The 21,588-nt window shown below is 41.2% G+C and overlaps 1 protein-coding gene across 1 annotated transcript; it reads left to right on the forward strand.

The window, feature by feature from the left end:
* The first annotated feature begins 9,668 nt into the window (after positions 1 to 9,668).
* On the forward strand, positions 9,669 to 15,971 carry LOC104118188 (NAC transcription factor 29-like). Its single transcript, XM_070199090.1, has 2 exons — positions 9,669 to 10,013; positions 15,177 to 15,971. Exons 1-2 carry the CDS (start codon positions 9,669 to 9,671, stop codon positions 15,969 to 15,971), a joined length of 1,140 nt encoding a protein of 379 aa, XP_070055191.1.
* Positions 15,972 to 21,588: the final 5,617 nt, after the last annotated feature.

The raw sequence follows: 21,588 nt of genomic DNA on the forward strand, positions 1-21,588 counted from the left end.
TATGTTTTAGAAACCATGTGATTGTAACGACCCGACTTGTCGTTCTGAGAATTTACGTCCCGTTCCACGACTTAAGGCCTCGAGCAGCTTCGTAATATGTGCTATGACTTGCGTACAAGATCGAATTTGGTTTTCGGAAGGTTCGAAATTAAATCGAAAGAATAATTCTTATTTTTGAAGCTTAAATGAAAAGAGTTGACCGAAGATTGACTTTTGAGCAAACGACTTCGGGATGGAATTTTTGTTCCAGAAATTGGAATATATCTTTGGTGTCATTTATGACTTGTGTGCAAAGTTTGAAGTCAATCAGAGTTGGTTGTTATGAATCGGCGTTAGTTTTGGAATTCGGAAGTTCATAAGTTTCTTAGGCTTGAATCGATACGCTATTCGTGATTCTAGTGTTGTTGGAGGATGTGAGGCCCCTCGAATTTCCTATTAGTCTGAGGCCATAAGCACGCTCATAAGTCGCTTAAGTGTCGTCTTGCCTTTCCACGAGAGATTAAGGACTGGAAAAACTTAGATGATCATGATATTAGGTGTAGGAGGTGTATTGGATGTTGTTAGGGTCTAAGGAGATCCCTAGAACTAAGACAAGTTGAGAGCTATGCAATGGGCTAAAATTTCAAATAAATTCGCTCAAGATACGACTTCAAAAGCATGCAACTACCAAATTATAAAGACTTAGATGATGATATACCTAACAAATTAAAGCCCTTTGAGTCAAGTTTCCAACGCATCAAACCGTTTGTCATTTGGATATGTATACAGAAAGTTATGGCCAGTTTACCAGACCTATGCCATATGCGCGCCAAGATGAGCGCATGCGCATATAAGGGGGGGTTTCTACCTCGTGTGCGCGGCCAGATGCGCGGTCACTTGCCCAGGTGCGCAGTCGCGCATGTAGGATCCCTATAAATACCCACAAGTTGGGGGAGAGAGAGTGGCTAAGTCATTTCTTCAAGACTAGGGCTTTCTCTCCATCACCTATCCGACCAAGGCTTTCAATACACACCAAAGGTGAGTTTTTAAGTGTGTTTTTATGATGATTTCACTTCTCAATCACTAGTTACAACAAGGTTTTGATTGGATTCCATAGGATTTACAAAATCTCAAGAACACCCCAAAAGTTGTCTTTCAAGATTTGGTCTACAAGAGGTATGTCTACTATCTCTAACTAATTCATGGTGATTATTTATGTACAAAATATGTGTTAGGACTTATGGGATCGTGATTGGAAGCAATGAGTGCCCAACCTAGGTGTGTTGGTATTGTAGAGATTGTAAAATGAATTAATTGATAAGATTTGTGGGTTGGGAGTGAATTCTTAGGCATGCATGTGCTAAGTGAAGTTGTGGATGGCCTAGAGAGAATTGTGAGGTGAATCATTTGTGTGAAAGGTGGTTGTTAGGTGAAGAAATTTCATTGAAGGGGGTTGTAGAAAAATATGCACATTACATGTTTGATAAAATGTCTAAATGACTTAAAGTATAGAAATCTTGCTAATGTTGGTTCAATTGTGTTGCATTGTTATAGATTGAAATTTGTCTAGTGTGGTGGACCATCGTAGTATTATTAAGGGACGAATTTCAGATTTGAGCCGCCCGGAGGTGGCTTCACTCGCGAAGATCATTTAAAGTATCGGTTTAGTTTCGTCGAGGTAAGTATCTTGCCTAACCTTGAGTGGGGGAATCACCTCTTAGGCATTGAGTCTTATGTGAAAATTGTGTGATTGAAAACCGTATACACAAGGTGGCAAGTACGTACTTGATTTATATGTGCAAACTATATCGGTTAAAATTCGTAGACACACTTAAGTATTAAATTGGAAATTGTTGGTACTTATTAAATCCTTTATTGTCATGCCTCATTCCTTGTTTTCCGAGTTTGCTCTTATATGATAATTTGGTGTGATTGTTAGTTGACTTTTATGTGGATTCTTTGTTCTGTTGAGTTTCCATTTAGTGGAATTAATTTCATTAAGGATTTTTTATTTGTAAATAATTAATTAATTAAATTTGAAAAATAGGTATTAATTTAATTACCAAGAATATGGATTAAAGAAGATGTTATTCTTGCTGAGTTACTTTTCCATCCTTGTTGTTGTTTTTGAGATTTTATATACATTGTGTTGATCCGTGGGCTATCAGTTGTGAAATTTATTGATTTCGTTGTACCTTTGGAAATGTTGTGGCCTATGGGCAATTTGTAATTATGAGTTGATTATGTTGTGATAATATTCTGTGTGAATTGTTGTGTGATTTGGGTTACTGTTATGCGGCGTATAAGGGTGGCATCCCACTGTTGATATTATGCGGGAATAAGGGTGGCATTTCACGGTTGTTATGTGTGGGGATAGTGTCTGGGCGGAGTAATAAGGGATGCAATTAAACGAAGCGATGATGAAGTCTATTATATGAGTGATAAGGGTGGCTATAGGAGTGATAAGGGTGGATATTGATTTTGTCAGAGCGGAGGGATAAGGGAGGCTATTACAAGAGAGATAAGGGTGGCTATAGGAGAGATAAGGGTGGCTATTGTCAAGGATAGAATGTGATGATGTGGGATTATTGTTGTCACGGCCCAATTTCACCTATAGGTCGTGATGGCGCCCAACACTACGGCTAGGCAAGCCAACTTAATAAATTAAGCATATATTGACAAAATTTAAAACCAAAAAAATAATAAAACACCAAATTCTACCAATGTGTGTGTCACGACCCGAAATTTCCCACCGACGGGACCGTGATGGTGCCTAACATTTTACTTGCTAGGAAAGCCAATGTTAGAAAATTATTTACCAATTCCTTGTTTCCATTTAGTAATTAACATTAATTAACTACAATAAAATATAACAAGTGTGGAATATCATAAATCTGTATTAACTATTACCACCCGAATCTGGAGTCACAATTCACGAACATTCTAGAATTTACAACAAGTGTATTCTCCCAAAGTACTACTCTCCTATTCAAAATAGATTAATGCATATATTCCTATGGAATCAATCTATTAAGAACGCATTAAGATTACAATATTTAATTAAGTATGGTGACTAGGTATATTCCTATCCTAACCATTAAGCTTAGTCTTGCATTTATACGCGTTGGGGGGAGGGGGGTCTTGGTCCGAAATAACCTTAACCCGGACGAACTAGGAAAATTTTTCCGTCACTAGCGCTCAAGGTAGCATGGGGCATTGGACTTTTCAACATTCATATATATATATATATATATATATATAGAGAGAGAGAGAGAGAGAGAGAGAGAGAGAGAGAGAGAGAGAGAGACGAACCACAGTATCAACGAAGGCAACGTTGGAGGATTTTCAAGCATTAAACCACCAGCAACTTTAAGTATTATTCCCTCCTCAAAGTATTTTCAGTTTCTATATATATATATATATATATATATATATATATATATATATATATATATATATATATATATATATTCTCATAATCCTTTTACTTGCTATAAATAAGAAACAATATACATGTGCTTAGGGGCATAAATTTTATGAAAAATATTTTTTCATAAAAAGAACCGAAAAATGTGTGATTGATTTTTATATAGAGCGCTCTCAGTGCCCAGAGAGGTTTAAAATTAGTTCGAGTAATAGATTCAGCCCATAAAATGTAAGGGCAAAAAAAAATTAGAAATCCAGACAAATTACTTGAGTCCCAAGCGCAACCCTCCCAGGAACTGTTAATTAGAAATTTTCTATTAGACCAAATTGCAGTTAATTACCTAAGGTAAAAAATTAAAAAACCTTGAAAACGAAAATGAGGAAAGTAAGTACATTATTCTTTAATTTCTTAATCTTTCTTTATTTTCTTAAGAAAACTATTTTGTAACGATCCGACCGGTAGTTTTGAGAGTAATATCCCCGATCCCTTATTTTCTGCTTTCCTCGTATCTGTTTTTGCTTGTGTGACTTGTCGGGAGGTTTTCTTGTGGTTTCGGAGTGATTTGGGACACTTAGTCCCTAAAACCTGAAGCTTACGTCTTAGGATTTTGACCGTAATCCGAACTATGTGAAGATGACTCCGAAGTTCTGTTGGTTCCGTTAGCTCCGTTGGGTAATTTTGGACTTAAGAGCGTGTCCGGACTGTAAATTTGAGGTCTGTAGCTGATTTAGGCTTGAAATGGCGAAAGTCAGATTTTTTGAGATTTTGACCGGAAGTGGACTTTTTGATATCGGGGTCGGATTCCAATTTCGATAGTTGGAGTAGGTCCGTAATGTTGAATATGACTTGTGTGAAAAATTTGAGGTCAATCGGACTTGATTTGATAGATTTCGGCATCGGTTGTAGAAATTTAAAGTTTCAAGTTCATTAAATTTGGATTGGAGGGTGATTCATGTTTTCGTTGTTGTTTAACATATTTTGAGGGCTCGACTAAGTTCGTATGATATTTTAGGACTTGTTGGTATATTTGGTTGAGGTCCCGGAGGCCTCGGGTATAGTTCGGATGCTTAATGGATAAAAAATTGGACTTGTGTATCTGCAGAAGTTTTTGGTTTCTGGTGTTCTCGCACTTGCAGTGGGGAGACCGCAGGTGCAGATTCGCTCGTGTGGATGAACGAGCGCAGATGCAGGATTTGGCAGCCCAAGCTAGGTTCGCAGGTGCGGAGGTAATTGCACAGAAAAGGCCTCGCTTCTGCGGTTGGTCTGTGCGCAGGAGCGGTGAGGGTCGCAGGAGCGCATCCGCAGGTGCAGCGCTACTCTCGTAGATGCGGACCCAAGGGACTTAAGTTAAGTCCGCACCTGGAATAGAATTTCCGCAGGTGCGATTATAGGCCAAGTTTGAGGGTTTTATCCCATTTTCAATTTTGGGACTTTTAGATCTCAAATTTGGACGATAATTTGGGAGATTTTCATATGAATCTTTTGGGTAACGATTCTTAACCCATTTATGGTTATATTCCACTAATCTATCACTAATTTCATCTTTTAATTTTAGATTTGGGTGGAAAATTTGGGAAAAATGGGAAGAAGTTCTTCAACTAAGTTTTTGAGTTTTGATTGGGATTTTGATATCAGATTTGGATAATTTGGGTACGAATGAGCTCGTGAGTGAATGGGTGTTCATATTTTATAACTTTTCTCGGATTTCAAGATGTGGGCTCGGGGGGGGGATGGTTTGAGCCTATTTCAGATTTTGGCTTATCATTTCGTATTTTTCTTGTGGAATTGATTCTTTTAGCCTATATTATTTATATCGTACTGCTTATGGCTAGATTCAGGGCATTTAGAGACTGATTCAAGGGGCAGAGGCATTTTGGAGTAGGATTTTGCACGGTTTGAGGTAAGTAACAGTTTTAAATCTGGTCCTGAGGGTATGAAACCCCGAATTTTGATATGATATGATTATTTTGGAGGTGACGCACATGCTAGGTGAAGGGCGTGTGGGCGTGCACCGTGGGGGATTGTGACTTGGTCTGTCCCGTGAGACTGTAAAGTCGAATAGCTTATTATTAATTACATGTTCCCTATGTCTTCTAGAAATTTGATTGCCATTCATGTTAGAAACCATGCTTAGGCCATATGATATCACGGTTGGGACCCACAACTGTCGAGTACTTATTGAATTAGCTTCTATTTGCTTCATAATTTTACTTGCGTGTCATATCTTTATTTCCTCTTGTTTTCTTGTTGATACTTGTTATTATTTCTTTTGGGCTGATTTGTATGATTTTTGAGAGCCCAAGAGGCTGGGGAGGTTAGTGACTGAGATAGGGCCCGAGTGCCGAGCTGTGAGCTATGTGAGTGTATATGGATCGGGTTGCACGCTGCAACGAGCCTGAGGGCTGTATGTATATGGATCGGGTTGCACGCTGCAATGAGCCTTATGGCTATTTATATGGGATTGGACTGCATGCCGCAGCGATATATAGATTGGGCTGAAGGAGTCCCTCCGGAGTTAGCAACCCCTAGTGAGCGCAGTACCTATCGTATGTGAGTGTTGAGGGATGAGAGCCGAGTGATAAGCTATTGAGAAAGAATGAGTGATTTTTGCCCTGAGAGGAGTTATTTGTTTCCATTGTTGTTGCACATAGTTGTTATATGTCATTGTTTTGAAACTTCTGAGGGATATTATATCAATGTTTTACTTGAACTTGACATTTATAAATTGATTTGACTTAAACTGCCGAATTTGAAAGCAGGTCCACTTTCTTGTTGGGATTACAAAAAATGAACTATTACTGTGTTGCTCGTCACTATCTTTCAGTCCCTTATTTTTCATTGTAACTTACTGCGTGGGTTGTACTCATGCTACACCCTGCACTTTGTGTGCAGATCCAGGTATTCCCGGTCATAGCGGGTGTTGATATTTGAGCAGCTGATTCCGGAGACTATCGAGGTAGCTGCATGGCATTCGCAGGCCTTGGCTCTCATTCATTATCTTTATCACATTTCAGTTCTTATTCCTTAGATGTTGTATTAGAATGCTGTTGGTATAGATGCTCATGTACTCGATGACACCCCGATTTTTGGCATAGATTGTATTGTGATGCGAGTTTATTTCTGTTCCACAAAGGTTTTTCTTAAATATTAATTGCTTCCGTCTATAATTTCAAAGTTTTTACTGTGTTAAGATAGTGAGTAGTGGCTTGCCTAGTACTACGATTAGCGCCATCACGATGGTTGGTTTTAAGTCGTGACAAGTTGGTATGAGAGCCTAGGTTACATAGGTCTCACGAGTCTTGAGCAGATTTAGTAGAATCTTGCGGATCGGTACAGAGACGCCTGTACTTATCTTCGAGAGGCTGTCGAACCCTTAGGAAATTTCACATTCTTGAATTCTTGTCGTGCGAATCATTTGATTCTGGTAACCTAATTCTCTCACAGTTGGTGAGGACGCGTACTATGGGGCAGGATGGACAGCCACCAGTACCACCAGTTATGGCCGCGAGAGGCCGAGGTCGCGGTAGAGGCCGCGGTAGGGGCAGAGGTGCAACTCGCACCGCAGCTAGGGCAGCACATATAGATCCACCAGTTGCCCTAGTTCAGGAGTAGGCTCCAGTTGTGGATGAGCCTGTGGGACTAGCTCAGGCACCACCTGTGCCCATTGTGATTCCAGGCCTTCAGGAGGCCTTAGTTAAGATTCTGACCATGTGCACCAGTCTTGCTCAGGCGGTCCCTATTCCGGCCACAACAGCCACTTCTCAGGCCGGGGGAGGTGCCCAGACTCCTGCCACCCGCACACCAGAGGAGGTGCTACATAGACTCCAGACATCGGGGGCACCACCAACCCAGCCGGTTACAGTTGCTGAGGACTATGTGGTTCCTGTCATGCACGATGATGAGCAGCGTCAATTGGAGAGATTTAGGAGACTCCAGCCTCTATCTTTCAGTGGCACCGAGGGAGAGGATGCACAAGGCTTCTTGGACAGGTGTTAGAGGATACTCTATACAGCAGGTATTCTAGAGACCAGTGGGGTCTCGTTCACTACTTTTCAATTCTCTGGGGCTGCCTTCAGTTGGTGGGAGGTTTACGAGAGACGTAGGCCAGTCGGCGCAGCACCCTTTACCTGGTAGCAGTTCTCCGGAATATTCCGATGAGAAGTTCGTGCCTCAGTCCCGCAAAGAGGAGCTGCGCATGTAGTTCGAGCAACTTCATCAGGGTGATATCTCCATGACACAGTATGAGATGAGATTTTTTGAGTTGTCCAGTCATGCTATCTGTTTGGTTCCCAAAGACAAGGAGAGGATCAGGAGGTTCATAGATGGCCTCACTTTTCAGCTGCGATTGCTTATGACTAGAGAGAGAGAGCAGTTGGTGCTACTTTTGAGGAGATTGTCGACATTGGTCGTCAGATTGAGATGGTTCACAGCTAGGAGCGGGTTGAGAGGGAGGCCAAGAGGCCTCGTGGACAGGGTGGATTGAGCGGTGTTCCTTCTGGGGGTCACTTCTACCATGACAGGGGTCGTCCTTACAGGCATGCTCAAACGGCTCGCCCTGTTCACCGTGGTGCATCATCTAGCCCTGGATCACACAATTACTAGCAGGGTCACTCATCTCTTAGTGCCTTCCAGCTCAGAGTTCGTCCCATGCTCCATTGGGTCAAGGCTCGTCTATGCCAGGTCCTTCTACCAGTTATCCTGGTGCTCGGGGCCCCCTCCAGTCCCCACCACCAGCACCGGGTAGTTGCTATGAGTGTGGAGAGTTTGGCCATATCAAGAGGTATTGTCCCCGCCTTATGGGAGGTTAGACTCAGCAGAAGAGTCAGACTACAGCTTCAGCACCAGTTACTTCACTACCCGCTCAGCCAGCTCGGGGTGGGGCCCAGTCAGCTAGAGGTCGCCCTAGATGGGGAGGACGATCGAGTGGCAGTCACCCGATTCTATGCTCTTCTCGCCAGACCAGATGCCAATGCTTCGGACGATGTAATCACATATATTGTCTCAGTTTTCCACAGAGATTCCTCTGTACTATTTGACCCTAGTTCCACTTATTCATATGTGTCCTCGTATTTTGCTCATTATCTAGATATGCCCCGTGAGTCTCTAGTTTCATCTGTTCATGTATCTACTTCAGTGGGCGATACTATTATTGTGGATCGAGTATATCGGTCATGTGTGGTGACTATTGGGAGCCTAGAGACCAGAGTAGATCTCTTAGTTCTAAGTATGGTTGATTTTGACGTGATTTTGGGTATGGACTGGTTGTCTCCAAATTGTGCGGTTCTAGATTATCACGCGAAGACCGTGACGTTGGCGATGCCGGGATTGCCGAGAGTTGAGTGGAGCGGCTCTATAGACTATGTTTCCAGTTGAGTGATTTCATACTTGAAGGCTCAGTGGATGGTTGAGAAGGGTTGTCTATCTTATATGGCCTTTGTGAGGGATGTTAGTGCAGAGACCCCTGCTATTGATTTTGTTCCAGTGGTGCGATATTTCCCGGATGTGTTTCCTACAAACCTGCCGGGCATGCCGCCTAACTGGGATATTGATTTTAGTATTGATTTGGCGCTGGGCACTCAGCCCATTTCTATTCCACCGTATCGTATGGCACCGGCGGAGTTGAGGAATTGAAGAATCAGCTTTAGGAACTCCTTGATAAGGGGTTTATTCGGCCTAGCGTGTCACCTTGGGGTACACCAGTTCTATTTGTGAAGAATGAGGATGGTACTATGAGAACGTGCATTGATTACATACAGTTGAACAAGGTCACAATCAAGAACAAGTATCCTTTGCCGCGTATTGATGATCTATTTGACTAGCTTCAGGGAGCGAGGGTTTTCTCCAAGATTGATTTGAGGTCAGGGTATCACCAGTTAAAGATTCGGGACTCAGATATTCTTAAGACAGCTTTCAGGCCCCGATATGGCCATTATGAGTTCCTTGTGATGTTTTTTGGGCTGACCAACGCCCCAGCAACGTTCATGCATCTGATGAACAGTGTGTTTCAGCCTTACCTTGACTCGTTCGTTATTGTATTCATTGATGACATCCTGGTGTACTCTCGTAGCCAGGAGGAGCATGCTCAGCATATGAGGATTGTGTTACAACGGTTGAGGGAGGAGAAGCTTTATACAAAGTTCTCCAAGTATGAGTTTTGGCTCAGTTCAGTGGCGTTCTTGGGGAATGTGGTGTCCAGTGAGGGTATTCTGGTAGATCCGAAGAAGATAGGGCGGTTCAGAGTAGGCCTAGACCGTCCTCAGCCATGGAGATTTGGAGTTTTCTCGGTTTGGCTGGTTATTACCGTCGTTTTGTGGAGGGTTTCTTATCTATTGCATGGCCCTTGAATAAATTAACCCAAAAGGGTGCTCCTTTCAGGTGGTCGAGTGAGTGTGAGGAGAGCTTCCAGAAGCTCAAGACTGCTTTGGCCACGACTCCAGTTCTTGTTCTACCATCAGCTTCTGGTTCTTACGCAGTGTATTATTATGCCTCGTGGATCGGTATTGGGTGTGTTCTGATGCAGGAGGGTAGAGTGATTGCTTATGTTTCGCGCCAGTTGAAGCCTCATGAGAAGAAATATCCTGTCCACTACCTTGAGTTAGCAGCTACTGTTCACGCTTTGAAGATTTGGTGGCACTATTTGTACGGTGTCCATTGCGAGATTTACACTGATCACCGGAGTTTGCAGCATCTGTTCAAACAGAAGGATCTTAACTTGCGTCAGCGGAGGTGGTTGGAGCTTCTTAAGGACTATGATATCACAATTTTGTACCATGCCGGGAAGGCCAATGTGGTGGCTGATGCCTTGAGTCGCCAGACGGAGATTTTGGGGAGCTTAGCATATCTTCTAGCAGCATAGTGGCTATTCGCATTAGACGTTCAGGCCTTAGCCAACCAGTTTGTTAGATTGGATATTTCTGAGCCGAGTCGAGTATTGGCTTGTGTGGTCTCTCGGTCTTCTCTTTATGATCGTATCAGGGAGTGCCAGTATGATGACCCCCATCTTCCTGTCCTTAAGGAAACGGTCCAGCACAGTGATGCTAAGGAGGTCACTATTGGGGATGATAGAGCATTGAGTATGTAGGGTAGGCTGTGTGTACCCAATGTTGATGGTTTGCGAGAGTTGATTCTTCAAGAGGCTCATAGCTCGCGGTATTCTATTCATCCAGGTGCCACGAAGATGTATCAGGACTTGAGGCAACATTACTGGTGGAGGAGAATAAAGAAGGACATAGTTGAGTATATGGCTCGGTGTCTAAATTTCCAATAGGTGAAGTATGAGCATCAGCGACCAGGTGGGTTGCTTTAGAAGTTAGAGATTCCGGAGTGGAAGTGGGAGCGGATCACTATAGATTTCATTGTTGGACTCCCACGGACTAATCAGATGTTTGACGCAGTTTGGGGAATTGTGGATAGGCTGACCAAACCAGCTCATTTCATTACTGTGATGGCTACCTATTCTTCCGAGCAGCTGTCTCGAGTGTATATCTGCGAGATCGTCAGGCTTCATGGAGTACTGGCATCTATCATCTCTGATCGGGGTACGCAGTTTACATCACTGTTCTAGAGGGTAGTACAGCATTAGTTGGGTACTCAATTGGAGTTGAGAACAGCATTTCACCCGCAGACGGACGGACAGTCCGAGCGCACTATTCAGATATTAGAGGATATGCTCCGTGCGTGTGTGATAGAGTTTGGGGGTTCGTGGAATTAGTTCTTGCCACTGGCGGAGTTTGCCTACAATAACAGTTAACAGTCGAGCATCCAGATGGCACCGTATAAGGCTCTGTATGGTAGGCAATATAGGTCTCCAGTGGTTTGCTTCGAGCCGGGCGAGGCTAGATTATTGGGTATAGATTTGGTTCAGGATGCTCTGGAGAAGGTTAAGGTAATTCAGGATAGACTGCGCACAGCCCAGTCCAGACAGTAGAGTTACGCGGATCGAAAGGTTCGCGATATTGCATTCATGATTGGAGAGCGGGTCCTGCTCCAGGTGTCACCCATGAATGGTGTTATGAGGTTCGAAAAGAAGGGCAAGCTGAGCCCGAGGTTTATCGGCCCATTTGAGGTATTGCGACGTGCTGGGGAGGTTGCTTATGAGCTTTCCTTGCCTCCCAATCTAGCAGGAGTTCATCCAGTATTCTATGTTTCTATGCTCCAAAAGTATCATAGCGATCCGTCTCACGTGTTGGATTTCAGCTCAGTCCAGTTGGACAAAGATTTATCTTATGTTGAGGAGCTGGTGGCGATCTTGGATAGGCAGGTTTGAAAGCTGAGGTCGAAGAATATTGCTTCTGTGAAGGTTCAATGGAGGGGTCAGCCGGCCGAGGAGGCAACTTGGGAGACCGAGCAGGATATGTGCAGCCGCTATCCTCACGTTTTTACCACTTTAGGTATGTCTTTATGCTTGTTCGAGGACGAATGATTATTTTAAGAGGGGGAGGATGTAACGACCCGGCCGGACGTTTTGAGAGTAATAGCCCTGATCCCCTATTTTCTGATTTCCCTATATCTTTTTCTACTTGTGTGACTTTCCGTGAGGTTTTGTTGTGGTTTCAGAGTGATTTGGGACACTTAGTCCCTAAAAATGGAAGCTTAAGTCTTAGGATTTTGACCGTAGTCGGAACTGCGTGAAGATGACTCCGGAGTTCCTTCGGTTCCATTAGCTCCGTTGGGTGATTTTGGACTTAGGATCGTGTTTGAACTGTAAATTTGAGGTCTGTAGCTGATTTAGGCTTGAAATGGCGAAAGTCGAATTTTTGGAGATTTTAACCGAAAGTGGACTTTTTGATATCGGGATCGGATTCCGATTCTGGAAGTTGGAGTAGGTCTGTAATGTTGAATATGATAGGTGATTTGATAGGTTTCGGCAACGGTTGTAGAAATTTGAAGTTTCAAGTTTATTAAGTTTGAATTGGAGGGTGATTCGTGTTTTCGTTGTTGTTTGACGTGTTTTCAGGGCTCGACTAAGTTCGTATAGTGTTTTAGGACTTGTTGGTATATTTAGTTTAGGTCTCGGGGGCCTCGGGTGTAGTTCAGATGCTTAACGGATCGAAAATTGGACTTGTGTATCTGTTGAAGTTTCTGGTTTCTTGTGTTTTCGCACCTGCGGTGGGGAGACAGCAGGTACGGACTCGCACGTGGGGATGAAGGAGCGCAGATGCGGGATTTGGCAGCCCTAGCTAGGTTTGCAGGTGCGGAGGTAATTGCGCAGAAGCGGCTTCGCTTCTGCGGGTGGTCTGTGCGTAGGAGCGGTGAGGGTCGCAGGTTCAGTTCCTTGGTCACAGGAGTGCATCCACAGGTGCGGCACTTCTCTGGCAGATGCGGACCCAGGGGACTTAACTTAAGTCCGCACCTACGATAGGATTTTCGCAGGTGTGGCATCGCAGGTGCGATTATAGGCCCGCAGATGCGAAATCGCTGGGCAGAAAAGGCCAAGTTCGAGGGTTTTATCCCATTTTCAATTTTGGGACTTTGAGAGCTCGGATTTGGACGATAATTTGGAAGATTTTCAGAGGAAGCTTTTGGGTAACGATTCTTAACCCATTTATGGTTATATTCCACTAATCTTTCACTAATTTCATCTTTTAATTTCATATTTGGGTGAAAAATTTGGGAAAAATGGGAAGAAGTTCTTCAACTAAGTTTTTGAGTTTTGATTGGAATTTTGATATCGGATTTTGATAATTTTGGTACGAATGAGCTCGTGAGTGAATGGGTGTTCATATTTTGTGACTTTTGTCGGATTTCGAAATGTGGGTCCGAGAGGGCCGATTTGAGCCTATTTCGGATTTTGGCTTATAATTTCATATTTTTCTTGTGGAATTGATTCCTTTAGCCTATATTAATTATATTGTACTGCTTGTGGCTAGATGCGGGGAATTTAGTGACTGATTCTAGGGACAAAGGCATTTCAGAGTAGGATTTTGCGCGGTTTGAGGTAAGTAACAGTTTTAAATCTGGTCCTGAGGGTATGTAACTCCTGATTTTGGTATGATGTGATTATTTTGGAGGTGACGCACATGCTAGATGACGGGCGTGCGGGCGTGCACCGTGGGGGATTGTGACTTGGTCCATCCCGAGAGACTGTAAAGTCGAATAGCTTCTTGTTAATTACATGTTCCCCTTGTCATCTAGAAATTTGACTGCCATTCATGTTAGAAACTATGCTTAGGCCATATGATATCACTGTTGGGACCCGCAGTGGTTGGGTACTTGTTGAATTAGCTGCTATTTGCTTCACAGTTTTACTTGCGTGTCATATCTCCGTTTCCTCTTATTTTCTTGTTGGTACTTGTTATTATTTCTTTTGGGCTGATTTGTATGATTTTTGAGAGCCCGAGAGGCTGGGGAGGTTAGGGACTGAGATAGGGCCTGAGTGTCGAGCTGTTAGCTATGTGAGTATATATGGATCGGGTTGCACTCCGTAACGAGCCCGAGGGCTATATGTATATGGATCAGGTTGCACGCCGCAACGAGCCTTAGGGCTATATATATATATATATATATATATATATATATATATATATATATATATATATATACGGATCGATTTGCACGCCACAGCGGTATATCGCTTGGGCTGAAGGAGCCCCTCCAGAGTCTGCACACCCCCAGTGAGCGCAGGTACCAATCGAGTGTGACTGTTGAGGGCTGAGAGCCGAGTGATGGGCTATTGACAAGGAATGATTGATTGTTGCCCTGAGAGGCGGTATTTGTTTCCATTGTTGTTGCACATAGTTGTTATATGTCATTGTTTTGAAACTTTTGAGGGATATTATATCAAGGTTTTACTTGAACTTAGCATTTATAAATTGATTTGACTTAAACTGCCGAATTTGAAAACAGGTCCACTTTCTTGTTGGGATTATTAAAAATGAACTATTACTGTGTTGCTCGTCACTATCTTTTAGTTTCTTATTTATCATTGTTACTTATTGAGTTGGTTGTACTCACGCTACACCCTGCACTTCGTATGCAGATCCAGGTGTTCCCGGTCATAGCGGTTGTTGATATTTGAGCAGCTGATTCCGGAGACTATCGAGGCAGTTGCATGGCGTTCGTAGGCCTTGGCACTCCTTCATTACTTTTATCGCATTTCAGTTCTTATTCCTTAGACGTTGTATTAGACTGATCCTATTATAGATGCTCATGTACTCGATGACACCCCGGTTTTTGGGATAGATTGTATTGTGATGCGAGTTTATTTCTGTTCCACAAAGGTTTTTCTTAAATATTAATTGCTTCCGTCTATAATTTTAAAACTTTTACTTTGTTAAGATAGTGAGTAGTGGCTTGCCTAGTACCATGATAGGCGCCATCACGATGGTGGTTTTGGCTCGTGACATATTTACTAGAAATTTCCTATATACTGAATGAAAAAGTACGATAAAATAAATAAAATGAAATCGAGAAAAAGGCAAGCAAATTATATTTTCAGATTCTTCTATTAAATTGTGGAGTTTTAAGTTAGTTAAAAAAACTTACGAATTGTGAAAATCAGTAAAGAAAGTTAGTTAAAAAAACTTAAGTATTCCGCAAAAATCAACACCTTTTCCTCTCCTAAAAATTTGTTTGCTAAATTTTCTCTATTGGAATTAACCTGATCAAATATCTATATATAGTCAATTACAACATTCACGTCAATAAACTTCCTCCATTCGTTTAGGGTTTCGTTTCATAGTTCGTCTTCTAACTTGAGAGAACAGTAGTGGTTCTTGTCTTTGCATATTGCGGCAATTGCTATTGTCTCATTCTTGTGTTTCTCTATAAGCAAGAAAAAGAGACGACCATATATTCCACGTCGAGGTTACCTATACGCCGTGGGTGTATCATGGGTGTTCGGTTTCACCCAACTGAAGCAGAGTTGATCAACTTTCTGAAAAGGTTCCTAAAGGGCGAGCCTTTGCCGAGTGAATGCCCTAATTTCCAACTTGCCGATATCTATGGAGACCAACCACCATGGGAGATATTTGGAGCTTCTGATCATCCCGAAGAGAAGGTTTGCTATTTTTTTACTCGGTTGAAGAAGCAGAAGAGCGAACATACAAGGGTACGTCGAACTTGCGCCAACGGGACATGGAAAGGCCAAACAGGTATTGATCCTATCAAGAATGGTAAGGGAACTGTGGTTGGGTTTAGAAGATGTTTCAAGTTTCAAACTAGTCGTAGTAAAGAAGGAGAGCACAATAAAATTTGGCTGATGAAAGAATATTCAGTCGGGGATGATTTTTTTAGAAAAAATAATATTCCTAAAGAGGATATTGCTGTGTGCCGAATCAAGAAGAATATAAGAGGTGAGAAAAATCATGGGGTAACTATGGAGGAACAAGATGTTGCCAAAATAATCGAAGCTATGTTGCATGAACCTGATGAAGATTACTGCATAACAGTACAACCAGCACCAATTTGTCACGCCGAACATCAAGTCATGGACGAGACTCAGAAGATGAACGAACATAATAATAGCAGCTATATTAATGACTGCTCCAACTACCAAGAAGAGATCAATTGGGCTGATGATGTGCTCCTAGATATTGACGATTTTGTTGATATAATCTGCTGTTGATCTTCACAATGTTGAATAATGAATGGTGGAACCGGAAAGGAGAGAGCAGCAATCAGTTTACACCTTTATTGAATGAAGTTTACTCAATGGAACTTATAGAAAAGTAGAGCTTCCAGCTAGGTAATAGTGTCTCATCCAAACAAACTTCTTAAGAGAAGCTTGCCAGAAGATTTTACTTGTATTCATGTATATGGAGTATCACTTAATAATTTTGCCATGATTTTACATATATTATTCCTCTAGTGTATTTTGTTCGTTTCGCTGAAAACAATTCTCTTTTGTTGTTTCGATTGCGAGACCATTAGGAAAGATAGAAAACGTATATGCACTTTAAGTGAGAAAAAATATATCTTACTTTCACTCATACCCACAACACCATCTTACTACAATTTTTTCAATTTTTTTTGAACACCTAACAATTTGACCCCTTATAAGTACTATACAGTTCTTTCTACATCGTTGCTCGTGATATCGCAATGAATCTCTCTTAATTAACTTACATGTTGTAAAGGATTTCATCCATCAAGTTATGCCCTCTGATTTTGTTTACATGTACAATCTAGTATCCCATATATTTGGATTTCTTGTCACGTTCTTACTGGTTTCTCTAATTCTGTATACAGTAATGCATATATATACGCGTAATCAATGTTGGTGCAGACTTTAATTTTGTAAATCCTTAAAGTTTTTTATTTTCTTCCGCATATTTAGAGGTGCGGCAGAACTGGTCCATATCTGGGATTGTTGACGTTTTGATTATTATTTAACTTGTAACCTAATATATGGTCAAGTTTATGATTTTAAACTTGTCGTAAAAAACGGAGAAAGTGAACAAGTTTGAACCCCAATCCGAATAATTAAAATGTGACATGTGTCACTTAACTAAGTAAGAACTTGAGGAAATGGAGAGGAACCAGATACTAATGAATGGAGTTTTTTTTTTTGGAAGCAAAGAGAAAACAAATAATCTAAAAGCCCATAATTTTTGAATAACAAATTGTAAATGTGTTTATTTTGTGATTATGTGTGTCATTCAGGAATAATGCCATTATTGAAAACTCAAATTTTCGAGTTTCCAATCAAAATTTTCGTAGAGCTGTATTTAGTAAAGTTGTCTATAATAAACTAGTTTTGACTCATTGCGCGTTGTACAATACTACGTTCTATATATATATCGCGAAATGTTTTTATTGCAAAATGTAGGGATCTATTTTCTGATATTCTATGATCTTTTTTGAATTATTTGTTCGTGTTTTTATTGAGAAAGTATGCCTAATGATTTGTTTCAAATTAATTCCAAAGAAAAGGCCGTTTCAAGAAGTGAATATATGCAATATGCTAAGTTTTGAAATTTCGAGCTAGCCCATGATCCGATTTAAGCTGAAAAATGATATATTTTCATTTTCTTTGGTTTATGGGGTAAATTAACTATCTTTTTCATTTTTTGTGAAAAATCTGTTAATTTAGAAATTTTATTTTTAACGCAACGCATTATTTTTTTTAATTAATCCATCTACTCGGGATTTTACCTCCCGTGGTGATGGGGTTTTTGTCCAAGACCCCTGCTTTATCATCCAATAATAATTATAACGACGGGGACATAACCAAAACCTCAATGAAAGAAATGCTTAAGGCCTCAAAAAGAGATCTTTTTATTTATTTATTTATATTGCTCACAAAAAATAGTTACAGTATAACAGAGGACGACATCAACCTAGCCTATGTTCAACAAAAAATCCCTGTAATAATAACCAGGGTCGTATACAAGTACAAAGATTCATAATCTAAGATATAAACATTCCTATGATCCTATACAAGATTAGTACTCTTGTATATCCAATTTATTCCAAGACAAACCTGTGCCAAAAACAAAAAAAACTTATGACAATATGTTCCTCCTTTGCTTATGCCTTATGGAAGCCATTTGAGCTTTGTCCATCAAATAGGGTCCAGTGGCACACCTGGGCATGCAGATCTCTAGGATTGAGGAAAATGAATTCATTCTCCTCAATGCCCCATTTAGTAAGAGCATCTGCTACTTGATTAGCACCCTCCACTTCAGGCCAAGAGATTGTGAGTTCGAGTCACCCCAAGAGTAAGGTGGGGAGTTCTTGGAGGAAGGGAGCCGAGGGTCTATCGAAAACATCCTCTTTACCCTAGGGAAGGGGTAAGGTCTGCGTACACACTACCATCCTCAGACCCCACTAGTGGGATTATACTGGGTTGTTGTCGTTGTTGTTATCTGCTACTTGATTAACCTCACGAAAACAATGTTCACTACAAAATAACTTAGATTTTACGGTGGTTAAATTGAGGTAGTTTTATTGAACCGCCACAAAATGTAACATAATATGGCGGTCTCAAAGACGCCATCTTTAGATAAAATATTTTCTTATTTAATAACATTTTGCTTTTTGAAAATTTTAGAAGAAAATAGGAAACGAAGTGTAACGACCCGGCCGATTATTTGAGTATTTTAGCCCCGATCCCCTATTTATTGCCTCCTCTGTGTTGTATTATGATTATGTGACTTGCTCGGGGTGTTTGGTTTTGGTTTCGGGTGAGTTTCGGAGTGAAATGGGACACATAGTCCTAAGTTGGAGGCTTAAGTTGAAAGGGTTGATCATAGTTTGACTTTTGTGTAGACGACTCCAGAATGGAGTTTTAACGGTTCCAATAGCTCTGTATGATGATTTTGGACTTAGGAGCATGCCTGATGTTGATTTGGAGGTCTGTAGGTCATTTCAACTTGAATTGGCGAAAGTTAGAAAGTTAAAGGTTTGAAAGGTTGAGAAGTTTGATTGGGAGTTGACTTTATTGATATCGGGGTCGAATTCTGATTTTCGAAAATAGGTCTGTCATGTCATTCATGACTTGTGTGCAAAATTTGAGGTCAATCGGGGTTATTTTGGTGTGATTCGACGTTAGTTTTGGAAGTCATATGTTCATAATTTCAATAGGCAATTAGGCTAAGATTATGTCATGTTAATTGCCTCCTCTATGTTGTATTATGATTATGTGACTTGCCGTGGTGTTTGGTTTTGGTTTCGGGTGATTTTCGGAGTGAAATGAGACACATAGTCCCTAAGTTGGAGGCTTAAGTTGAAAGGGTTGACCGTAAGTTGACTTTTATGTAGACGACTCCGAAATGGAGTTTTAAAGGTTCCAATAGCTCCGAATGATGATTTTGGACTTAGGAGCATGCCGGATGTTGATTTGAAGGTCTGTAGGTTATTTCAGCTTGAATTGGCGAAAGTTAGAAAGTTGAAGGTTTGAAAGGTTGAGAAGTTAGACCGGGAGTTGACTTTATTGATATCGGGGTCTAATTCTAATTCCCGGAGTTAGAATAGGTCTGTCATGTCATTCATGACTAGTGTGCAAAATTTGAGGTCAATCAGAGTTGTTTTGGTGTGATTCGGCGTTAGTTTTGGAAGTTAGATGTTCATAATTTCAATAGGCTTGAATTAGGCTAGGATTCGTAGAATCGATATTGTTTGATGTGATTTTTGGCCTCGAGTAGGTCCGTTATGTATTTTGAAACTTGTTGATATATTCGGACGAGGTCCCGTGGGCCCCGGGTGTGATTCAGATTGAATCCGGAACAATTTTGGACTTGATGGATTGCTGAACCTGTTGTTGTTCTGGTGTCATCGCACCTGCGGAGGGTTTGGCCGCAGGTGCGGACACGTAGGTGCGTGAGGTTGATCGCAGAAGTGGCCTTGAGTGAGCTTGGCTGGGATCGTAGGTGCAAGGTGATTTTCCGCATCTGCGAGTCCGCAGGTGCAGAGGAGCTGGTCGCAGATGCGGACTGGGCCAGCTTGGTCTATTATCGCAGAAGCGGAAATCGTCCATAGGAGCGCGTGCGCAGAAGCGCCCATATGTCCACAGGAGCAGAAGCGCAGATGCATGTTATGTCCGCAGAAGCGGAGAGTGCTGGACCTTAGTGAGGACCGCACCTACGATGGAAATTCCGCAGGTGCGGAGCCGCAGATGTGGTTGTGGGTTCGCAGATGCGAAATTGCTGGGCAAAAAAGGGCTTAGGTCGAGAGTTTCATCTCATTTTTATTTTTGGATCTAAAGAGCTCGGCTTGTGGCGATTGTTCGAGGGATTTTTAAGGAAATCATCGGTGTAAGAGATTCTAACTCTGTTTTGGCTATATTAGATGAATCCATTGTTATTTTTATCATTTAATTAGTGATTTGAGTTGGAAATTTGGGGAAAAATTGTGAAAACTTCTTAGACTAAATTTTTGGGATTTGAAAGGCGATTTGAAGTCGGATTTGAGTAATTCTTATATGGTTGGACTCGTTATTGAATGGGCGCGAGCCCGGGGTTGACTCTTTGAGTTGACTTTTTATTTCTCTTTAAAGATTGCAACTCAATTGTTCGGAATAGCTTGCTATAGTTTATATTTATGGTATGAAGTTGTTTTGACTAGATTCGAGCCGTTTGGAGTTGGATAATCGAGGGAAAGACTTTCTAGTGGATTGAGTTAGCGTATTTTGAGGTAAGTGTCTTGTCTAACTTTGTACGGGAAAATTACCCCTTAGGACTGGTATTGTTTTGTGTTAATTATGATATGTGAAAGTCGTGTACGCAAGGTGATGAGTGTGTACACCGGCTAAAAGTGATAATTGACCGGTTCTAGCTATGTAGATTCCTTTCATGCCTTTAATTGAGTTACCGTAATATGTTGTACTCATCATCAGTAGTCTATCTTCACATGCTTTACTTGTCGTAAATCAGCCCAAACAACAATGATATGATATATCAATAATAATAATAATAGAGACTGAGATAAAATGGGCAAGTAAAAACTGTGACTGAGTAAATATAGCATTTAGCAGGCAATTCAATAAGTACACGACCTCTGTGGGTCCCAACAGTACTATCACATAGCCTAAGCATGATTTCTAACATGATTAACAATCAAATTTTATCAACCCATAGAGGGCATATAACTAACAACAAATTATTCAACTTTACAGTTTTTCGGGACGGACCAAATCACAATCCCCTCGGTGCACGCCCACACGCTCGTCACCTAGGATGTGTGTCACCTCCAAAATAATCACATGATCCCAAAATCTGGGATTTAATACCCTCAGTACCAGATTTAAAACTGTTACTTACCTCAAGCCGTGTATTTATTTATTCCGCTATGCCCTTGCCACGAGAATTGGTCTCCAAAAGCCTCGTATCTAGCCACAATTAATTCGATTCAATCAATACCAATTATTGTAATTAATTCCATAAGGAAATACTAATTTTTCCAATAAAATCCAAAATTAACTCAAAAATTGCCCGTGGGTCCCACATATCGGAACCCAACAAAAGTTACAAAATATGAACGCCCATCCAACCACGAGTCCAACCATACAAATTTCACCAAATTCCGACATCAACTCGACCCTCAAATCTTCAATTAAAGTCTTTGAAGATTTCTACCATTTTTAACCCAATCTATACCCATTTGAACTCAACAATCTTTCCATAAACCTTATTGATATGTATAAATGATACTATTACACCCAAGAATCATACTCTTAATCACCCATCTTTACCCAAACTCGAAATTGAAGACTAGGGGTTAGAACCTTACCTCTTGGGTGAAGA

This window comes from Nicotiana tomentosiformis, chromosome 3 (assembly GCF_000390325.3).
Source record: "Nicotiana tomentosiformis chromosome 3, ASM39032v3, whole genome shotgun sequence".
NCBI lineage: Eukaryota > Viridiplantae > Streptophyta > Magnoliopsida > Solanales > Solanaceae > Nicotiana > Nicotiana tomentosiformis.